A 9,986-nucleotide genomic window follows, 5' to 3' on the forward strand; every position below is an offset into this window, starting at 1 on the left:
TCTCATGGTCATACAGCCATACTATTAAGTGTTATCCCTTCATTTCAATTGAATTTTATTGTTTGTGTAACAATATTGCATTAAATTGAGACAAAAAGAGGCTTGAATTTAATTCTTTTTTTTCTTTTTTTTTTTGGTTACCTTTCATATTGGGCACTGTAGAGATTTGATGAATTAAAAATAAGGGCTAGAATGTTAGTTTTGGAGGCATTAATGTCCGGAACCTGGGTGTCATTTACTTGGTGGCTAGTGGAATAACATGATCATGGGCACTCCAGGACAGGAATGGTCCCATTTTCTAATTTTTATGTGTGGAGCACAATTAAGTAGCTGCCAAGGTTGGGTCTTCTCAAATGGTCCACCCTCACTGGTTTATGCCATTATTGGATAATCATACGCATCAAATATTTTGTTTTTTCTTTTTAAATTCTTTTTACTAAAATATCTTCTTGTTTTTGCTAGAATTTTTTCGGTAAATTTGTCTTTCCTGCGAATACATTTAATTTGGCTGAACGGTAAATCGTCTCCGTCTTTCTCATACTCCAAACTTACTTTGGAAACCGGAATGAATTCCGGATAGGCCTGAGGGCCAAACTGAATTTGGGTCCAACTGGAAGTAATTCCGGATTCAACCTTGGGCTAGGGTGAAGTGGATGGACGTCTGACAAGTTTCTGCCACTGAATAAAACCCATGGGCTGAAGTCATAATTAAAACAGTGAAAACAAAGTACCATTGCTTTCATAGCTCAGTTGGTTAGAGCACCCGTTTAGTAAGCGGGAGGTCTTGAGTTCAACTCTCAATGAACGCATTCTTTTATTCAAAACATTTTGGGCTGAGGCTCAATTGAATATTAAAGTATATTTATTTTATTTTGAACCCGAATACTAATCAATTTGGGTTTGTATTGTTTATATTATAGCCCACAACAGTAAGCCCAAAGCCCAATAATTAGACTTTGTTCATATATTCATCTTTAACACAACCACATTTAGGTATAATCAAGCTTAATCAAGCACAAAAATAGAAATTTATATGTATATTTATATAAAATGCGCTAAACCACATTGTTCAACAACATTTTGGTTTGATTTGATTTACATTAGAGAATTTTCATCAAATCAAAAACTCAATTGACTTGATTGATTTTTCTATTTCTCAAATAGAACAAAGCATTTATAAATGAAAATTGAACTAATAACATCGATTTGAATTAGGTTGAACTAATAACATCGATTTGAATTAGGTTTGGTTGGTTTAATAGATTTTAAAGCTATTTAACATAAGAAAAAAAATGAAGAAAATGAAAAGAAGGAAGTCAAAGAACTTCCCTTGACATATCACAAATCGAACTCAAAATGTCTCTTTTTAATTGGGCTTACAAATGATATGAATTGGTGCTTCATTTAATGATATTAGAAACAAAGTTGAATAAGAAAATAAGTTAAATATAATATATGAGGGAATTAATAAAGCACACGAAGAGGGGAAGGGGGAAGAAATGCATTTATAAAAAAATCAAAATTTTATATTTGAATAGTAATCGAAATCAAATTTAAAGCTGCCATTTCAATGGTAATCATGTAAAACTAAAAAAAAAGCTGCTTTCCTAGAAGAAGTAGATTTCAATAGAAAGTCCACTGTGCCAATTACTATTGGGGATTAGCTTATTACTGTTTACTGTTTACTGTTTACATGCAGGGAGAACACAAGATTCAACTCTGGCCCTAGAATCCTGATTTGACCAAGGAGCGTATGCCAACAAGTGGTGGGTGTAAGCCAAGGTTGAGGTATTAGTTTCTTACACATTTTACTCAATACACAAACAAAGAAACCTCGCAGGATTCAATTTCTAGCAGCCTTTCAAGTCCCGCCACTTGAGGTAGACCAGCCCAGTATGATAGTGGGTGTAAGCCCCCGCCACAACCAGCACATGAAAAAGCTGGTGACTGTGCCCAGCAATATCAAACCTGCCGGGCTTCCACCGCTCCGGAATTCTTGTTGCATAAATCAATGCTCCAATCCCGTAAAACGCCCCCATTACTATCTCATAAACAGTGGTCTGGAGTGCCTCTGGCTGGTCCGAGTACAAAATCAGCTTATGAAGTATAGGAGCTGCACCTGACACACCCATCCCAAAGAAGAGAGAAGCACGAAAAGTGCGATACTCAGGATTCTGGAAAACTGGAAGGAGAGAGAAAATAATGGTGGCAATCCCAAATATTGTTATAAAGCCCAAGTAGAGCCTGCAAAAGAAGGGGTTGCACATAAATGAGTAGTAGACAGGAGGGTAGAAGGAGGTGGAGATGAGGGCCGCGATGCCTGCATAGTCAAGTCTGAGCATTATGTAGGAAAGGCGCTCTGAGTGGCAAGAGAGGAGGTGGCATATGCTGCTTGATAGCAAACAGAACATTGCACCGCCTAAGAAGGCAAAAAAGGGCCATCTTGTGATTGGCTGGAACATCAGGGGAGCTATCAAGTTTGCTGCACCTTCTTTCACTGCACACTGAAATTAATCAAACAAAAGGTCAACCAAAAGGCTTCAGTGACAGACAATATCGAAGCATAAAAGCAAAATTCATCTAATAGATAAGCACATCCTCACAAGCCCACAAAACTGTTTGAAAGAAGCATTCACTGCATATGAATGTGAAAAGTTACAATCTCAGCTCATTGTTGAGACTATCTCGAACGACAATGAAGCATAAAAGAAATTTTCTACTCATAGAGAAACAAATTCTCATAAACTCACAAGACTGTTTGGAAGAAGCATTTCACTGCATGTAAAATGTGAACAGTTTCAATCTCATTCGTAGTTGAGACTATCACACATAATGCATAAAATGACAGGATTGCAGTAAAATATCTTAACAAACTCTAATCTAGGCACTAAACACAGTCTTAAATGAACATGTACGTGTATGTGTGCGTGCGTGCGTGTGTTTGTGTGTATCAGAGAGAGAAAGATTATAGAACAGGGAAAAATAGAAACAAATAAAGATCTTTAAATGGTTCCATTATGAAAGGCTGCACTGCAGAAACTTAATACTATACAAACACTAAAGCCAACAATAGTTAAAGCAAAAAATGCCAAGATGCTGATAAACGTGTTGTTTTGACGAGAATAGATCTGCCCAAATTCTCTAGCCCAGTGTCTACTAGGAGTACAACCCAAACCAAACTGATTCAGATTACAAGCAAACAGGTGGTCAACCACATAACCAGTCATTTCTGATCTTGGTACCAGTACAATTTCAGAAGGACGTTCCTATCAAAAACAAGTTGAGGAGGATGCAGTACATGACCACAATAACAATCAGCAGTCTACCATATTGAGAATTTTTCCAGCATTGAAATATTACTAGGAGAACATGTTTACTTTCCAATACATTTTTAAGGAGGGAAACAATTTGAGTTTCTCTCAGACTGAAGTTAAAATTCTCATGAGTAGTTGTCCATTACAAATGTTTCATGATAATTTTACCATGTTTCAATTTCTCATGTGAAAAAGATCCAGCTGTCAATTCGTTGGGTCTGTAACTCTCTAAAACTTCTTTTTTATAGGCACCATTAGCTATAAAAGTAAAAGAATGACATTCTCATGACCATCAAATAAAGTTTAATAAATAAGCAAAGCACTTTTATAAGATTATCGTTGGGAACAATGAAAAGGAACAGTATCTTACCAGAACACAATCACTTGTTTGATTGGTAGGCGAAAACCGCTCAGGCAAGCAGTTGGACAGAAGTTCTAAAACATGCCAACCTGAAAGTGATGAGAGAAAATCCATTGAAGGCAAAGACGTCTTTAACTCATCTGTTAATCTATTAAGATTAGGCATGTTGGGTAAGGAAGGCAGGCAATTCAAGAGTACTGAACGAATGTTGTGCAGATCAGCTCTTCTAAGAAAGTCTGGCAAATGTTGAAAGGAACGAAGATCCACAACCTCTGGAACCCTCATTGCAGTGTATATGGTTAGCGACAGGAAAAGGAAGAAACCAATCAAATGCCTGAAAGAAGTGCCAAAATCATTTGAGAAAAAACAATTATAAAGATGGAGATACATGGGCCTTTGCAGGATAAACATCAAAATGCAACTGCAGACAGGAAGAGCACAATATTCACAAGAAAGAATAGCCAAATCACTACACAATAAACAATAGAGTAAGGAAATGTTGCAAGTTTTTGAGATATACTCCTTACGTCCAAACATTGAGCGTTTCATTGTGTATGGTGAAGATGCTGAGGATTACTTGCTTCAATGGCCATTCAGATCGGTAATGACCCAAGATGAATTCATTGTCCCTCAAATACCCAGGTAATGAGTGGTACTCAACGAGCTGGCATCTCACTCTCCTCCACAATTTCTTTCCTTGCCTTGCCTTTGAGCACACCTTACTCTCATCTTCACAGTCGGACTGATTTTCAAATATTTCAGATGAAGCTGTCCTGCCCTCATGGCGACTACTCATTTTCACTTGAACCAAAAACAATAAGAAACCAAAATATAGTCAAACAATCATATATTAAAACCCAATAAATAAAGCTAAACCAATGCAAAAGAAACAAAGAGTCCCACATTAAAAAAATAAGGATCCAGCAAACTTGATATGCTGCTGCAGCTACTACTACTAGTAGCTAAGATTCCTAGATTGTAGTAGTAATATCAGTATTAACTTGCTGCTGCTTTTAGGCTAGTAGCTAGAATTTCTATATTTTTTAATTCTTGGAGCCAAGAAAAGCTAGTTTAATGTGAAAAAAACAGATTAAACACTAGGAGTCAAGGGATATCTTCCTGCAAAAGAACTAGGCTCCACTTTCTCTCTGCAAGAGACTTCTTATCAACAATCAAAAGTTCTTTAGATAGTCGTATCCATAAGGTCCATTTTGGTGGGTGGGAGACTGAGTTTTTGTGACAACTATCATGCATGTTAATTTATTGTGTTTGCTCTTAAAGGGGCCGTTTTTAAAGATAAATCATGGTTTGCTCAATCTCGAGAAAACCTTTCTACCCATGAAATTAATTTGACCCTGCAATAAATCAGTCTCTAGCTCAAGAGAACTCAAACTACATAATATGGCAGGCTGTTCTAGGCAGACTGGGAATTGGCACAAGCCGTTGTTTGGATTTTTTTTTTCTCCTTTATTTTTGATAGGCAACAAGCCCTTGTTTGGCCTTAATAACTAGAAATCCTTCAGAGTTGTAGTACCTTATAATCGAATTATAAAATTTATCGTTAATTTCATTTAAGATTCAATAATCACATTACATTTCAAATGCATTTCTACATTTCTCATCCACCTCACTGTGGTTCTATGGATAATGCCCTTTCCAACCTTGTGGGTGTCACAATTTGAGGTTTTAGATGGTCAAATACCTATGCATGCAGTTCCTTATATCAAACATGGACTTTCTACTGTCTTCATGAAGACCCTTTTATAGTCCAGTGCAATTGCAGAGGGTTACCCTGATGGAATGAGTGTGGACTACATAACTAATTCAGTACATTTCCCTACTGCCAAGGTTCACACCAAGCCCTCTCCAGTTACCAGGTAGCCTCTAAGGGATTTGACATGAACAGCTGAAGGTTAATGCTAGGTAGATAGCTGTTTGTAAAATAATCCTAGAACTGTGATGGTTCGTTTTTTAAATTCATAAAGTTAGCCCCAAACAGTTAGATAAGGCTTGCTGGGCATAATTTTCATAAATGTCTTTAGATTTCCCCTGGTAAACAACTGACCCAATGAAATGAAAACCATCACTTGTGGGCATCTAATAGCGTTTCACTTCCCTCATCTCTGTTCCTAATTTTACCAATGTTAGATTCCATAAAGTGTATAATCTTTTACTCATTGTAATAGCTCTATACCCTATTTGGATCCCAGAAATCCAGAGTCAGGCAGACTTTCACATTCTAAAGCATCTCTATGAAATTCTAGCATATGATTGAGTTGTGACTTTTAAAGCATCTCTGTGAAACTACACCATGAGACCTCCACCTGAATATGCCTGAAAATTAATCCATAGCCAATTCACAAATATAAGAGATTAAGTACGATATCTAGTCAATCGTGTCTAAAAATCCAACTGACACCCTTTTTGCCCAAAACTACCTTTTGTCTAAACACTCCGTTCTTCTACGCCTTCCCTCCATCACCATAGCAAGAAAACAGCTCCATCTAATTCGTAAAGGGCGTGTGCGTATCCCTTCGGAGAAGTTTTGCTTGAAAACCACGCTAAGAGCCAGGCGATAAAATCAACAGCCGATTCACAAGCAATGACTACCGAAACAAATCAACGACAAATCTAAACATCCAAATTTGCCATTCAAAATACATCATACCTGAAATTGAAAAATACAGCCTGAGTTTCAAGATTATCTTCGACAGATAAAAGAAAGAACCCTAATCACCGCCCCTGAAGAATAAAAAAGAGAGAGAGAGAAAGGGAAACGAGGATCAAAACCTCCAAAAAAAAAAATTTATTACTTCAAGCGGTCGTAGAATTCCAAAAAAAGAAATCTCTGACAAATGTCCGATGATAACAATAGCTGGACCACTACGTGGCAGTCGGCACACAGGTCTAGAGCTCTCCTGGTTTTATTGATTTTATTAATTTTGTTCCCAATTATATTTTCGGTATCTGTAAAAGGATATGCCTGATTGATGTTATTTTTCATATCTATCATAATCTTTTTCATCTTACAAACAGTAATTTTAATTCAAAACAAAATTCTTGGTCGGCTCTAATTTATTTATTTATTTTTTTTGGCTTTCTTTTCTTCTTTTCCTTTTTTTTGCATTACAAGTTTACTAATTATAAAATTTGGAAAAAAAAAAAGAATTACAAGCGCAGTCACAATTAATTTAAAGTTTGAAATCAACCACTTTTATAATTTTTTTATAAATAATCGCAATTTTTTTTTGGAAAATAGCTCAAATTTGTATTTAATTTCTTTTAATAAAAATATTCTATGAAAGTACTTTTTTTATATGAGTAAATTTCTTGTGAATATTGTAGAAGAAAACGTGTAGGGTTGAATCTTTTTCAATATGTCAAAGTAAAACACTATAAAATTCACCATTTGCCACTGTGCCTTTAGTGGCTACATCTCTATCTAGGTTTGGTTTATTTACACGTCTTAATTTTTTATATACATTTATTTTATAGTCTAAATTTGAATGAGGAAAGAATGAGAAGGGATTGAAGTGGCATAGTGGAGTAAATTAATAAATAGATTTTCATGGGAAAAACTAAAAGTATTGGTTTATTTATTTATTTTATTTTAATTTAATTTAATTTTATTTAAATGGTGCTTACGGTGCCACCCAACTTATCACCCTTATTTGTGGAAATAACCTTCGTCTGTTTCCTTTATGTTAACCTTAAGGGTTTCCTAATCAAGTTCAATAATTAAAAAAAGGAGAATTATCTTTTGGGGTAGATGAGCTCCCAAATTAATAAAAGGTCCATGTAACTCTTCAAATTGAGTTGAAGGATATGAAATAGTAACGGACAAATATACCCTTTAAGAACACATATAAAATATTTTATAAAATTAAGTTAAATATTTTTTTTTCAATAATTTTTTTTCAAAAATACTAAATTAAATAAAAGTAGTTTTCAAAAATATTAAATTAAATAATTTTTTTTCAAAAATATTAAATTAAATAATTTTTTTTCAAAAATATTAAATTAAATAATTTTTTTTCAAAAATATTAAATTAATTTTTTTTCAAAAATATTAAATTAATTTTTTTTCAAAAATATTAAATTAATTTTTTTTCAAAAATATTAAATTAAATTAAAGTATTTAAAAAAAATATTAAATTAAATATTTTTAAAAATATATTAAATTAAATAAATTTATTTTTAAAAAATATTAAATTAAATAAAATTATTTTAAAAAATATTAAATTACATAAAAGTATTTTAAAAAAATATTAAATTAAATAAAAAATATTAAATTAAATAAAAGTATTTTTCAAAAATATTAATTTTTTTCTCAAAATCAACAAAGGACATTTTTGGAAATACTGAATGATGATATCCTTCAACTCAATTTCTATACTTTCATTGGGTCTTTGGCTCAATTTGAAGAGTTACATGGACCTTTTGTTAATTTGGAGACCCATCTACCCCCAAAACATAATTCTCCCATTAAAAAACAAGTTTAAGATTATTAATGATTCAAATCAAGTTTTTTAAGTTTATTTATAAAATTTATAGAAAAAACTCAAGTAACTATAAGAGAAGATTAATATCATGATAGCTTAGAATCATTAAAGATTTAAAGTTACCTAGGGCTTTGTCTTAGATGGTATTTGTTTATGCATTTAAGTTTAAATTGTTTTTATGCACTTAAAATGTTATTATCATCATCATTGAACTTAAAAATAAAAAAACAAAAAATAAAAATCATTCTTACTAAAGAATAGGATGATTTCTTATTTTCTATTGAAATTTTGAACTAAATTCTTTCAAAAACTTTCCTAAAAGGTATTTAAAAGGTTTATACAAATTGTGTATGAAGAGTGTAAATAATTTTTTTTTATTCTATTAGTCTTATATTTTTGGAAAGAATCCTATTAGAAATTATTTTTATTTTATTAGTCTTATATTTTTGGGAAGAGTTCTATTGGGATTGTGCTAGTGGAGTCTCATTCCATTTATAAGTAGAATCCCCTTCCACTTTAGTTATATTCTAATTACAAGTGGAGTCCCACTAGGACTGTGTTAGTGACCTATAAAAGTAAGTCACTACTCACTCTCTGCTAGCGAATACCAATTTTTCAGAAAGTTTTTGAGAGAGTCTTTTCATACATCTATTTGGATGATTTTTTTCAAAACCCGAGCTATACACATCTCGCTTACAGAGTGCACCCAATGCGAGATCTAACTGTTGAATCCTGGAGGTAGACCACTGGTGCCCTAGTGCACCGAGTTTGTAGGAGGGTGGATTTATTTCAAGAACAGTGTTTGTCACGCCTTAGTCGATAAATTTTTTTTCTTATTAATTCTGTTTTTTGTTTGTATCTTTTGGGCTAGTCATTCTTTTCCATACCCTTAAATCCAACAATCTTGAAATATATCCAAATGGAAGCTTCTCTAGTTCACACCCGTCCTGATATCTCTAAAATTGATCCCTTCAATAGGACATTCTTTAAGAGATGGTAGGAAAGAGTTTTTTCTGCAATTGATGTAGTGAACTTGTGACACATTTTGACTGACCCAAAACCAGAAGATGGTTCTCATCTATTACTAATCTGGGAAACTGAAAATAAACAAGTTAAACATGCTATTATGAGTACCATTTCTAATGAACTTTTTGATATTTATTGTTAATTTAAAGTTGCAAAAAAAAAATTGGGATGCAATGAATAAAAAATATATTTTGGAAGATGCGGGAACTCAGAAATATGTCATAGGGAATTTTAGAAATTTCCAAATGATCGAGGATAGAGATGTATGAGAGATTCTCTGGTTTGTGTCTTTAGAAATTTGGAAATTTTAGAAATTTGGGCTATTCATGAGAGCTCCAGAGAATCTTTCATGAAATTTATGAGAGATTCTCTAGAACTCTCATGAATATCTAGGCAGCGCGCATGACCTATTTGTGCCAACCCATTTGTACAACTCGTAGTGTAGTTGAGAAAATCAATGTAGATAAAAGTCCCTTGAGTTACATTAAGAAACACTGGTTCGTAGAAATTTATTTTCACCATGTTTTGTGATTCAATACTTATTTGTCCTAAGACTGGTTCATAGCCTTTGGGTACTAGTACTGATGCATTGGATTTTTTTTCCTAAAAAAAATTATTAGCTCAAAAGACACAAACAAAGAACAAAATTAATAAGAAGAAAAACTTATCGGCTGAGACGTGAAAAACTTATGCCTTTGAATTGGACTTCTCAGTTCTCTTCCTATGGCAACATTGAGCTGCACGGTGTCCAAACTTGCCACAGACAAAACAATTACCCCATTT

General features: G+C 33.4%; 1 protein-coding gene and 1 non-coding gene across 7 annotated transcripts; one reads left to right on the forward strand and one right to left on the reverse strand.

The window, feature by feature from the left end:
* Positions 1-735: 735 nt before the first annotated feature.
* TRNAT-AGU (transfer RNA threonine (anticodon AGU)) lies at positions 736-809 on the forward strand. Its single transcript has one exon. It is a non-coding gene; the product is annotated as a tRNA-Thr (tRNA).
* Positions 810-1,621: 812 nt separating this feature from the next.
* LOC100248829 (heptahelical transmembrane protein 4) lies at positions 1,622-6,596 on the reverse strand. Of its 6 annotated transcripts, XM_059734269.1 has the most exons (6): positions 6,344-6,595; positions 6,114-6,236; positions 4,203-4,476; positions 3,879-4,009; positions 3,685-3,764; positions 1,622-2,504 (listed from the first exon to the last, which is right to left on the reverse strand). In XM_059734269.1, exons 3-6 carry the CDS (start codon positions 4,469-4,471, stop codon positions 1,851-1,853), a joined length of 1,134 nt encoding a protein of 377 aa, XP_059590252.1. In that variant the 5' UTR covers positions 4,472-4,476; positions 6,114-6,236; positions 6,344-6,595; the 3' UTR covers positions 1,622-1,850. The 6 variants fall into 6 exon arrangements, with proteins under 6 accessions (XP_059590252.1, XP_059590250.1, XP_010664499.1 ...); XM_059734267.1 differs by having other exon boundaries at positions 3,685-4,009; positions 6,114-6,343; positions 6,466-6,594; XM_010666197.3 differs by lacking the exon at positions 6,114-6,236 and having other exon boundaries at positions 6,344-6,594.
* Positions 6,597-9,986: the final 3,390 nt, after the last annotated feature.

Source organism: Vitis vinifera, chromosome 18 (assembly GCF_030704535.1).
Source record: "Vitis vinifera cultivar Pinot Noir 40024 chromosome 18, ASM3070453v1".
Taxonomy (NCBI): Eukaryota; Viridiplantae; Streptophyta; class Magnoliopsida; order Vitales; family Vitaceae; genus Vitis; species Vitis vinifera.

Coding starts and splice junctions, on each gene's coding strand:
- LOC100248829 (XM_002285348.4), bottom strand. CDS start 4,471: ATGAGTAGTCGCCATGAGGGCAGGACAGCTTCATCTGAAATATTTGAA. Junction 4,010..4,202: donor GAAACGCTCAATGTTTGGAC/GTAAGGAGTATA, acceptor CACTTCTTTCAG/GCATTTGATTGGTTTCTTCC. Junction 2,505..3,684: donor AAACAAGTGATTGTGTTCTG/GTAAGATACTGT, acceptor GATTAATTTCAG/TGTGCAGTGAAAGAAGGTGC.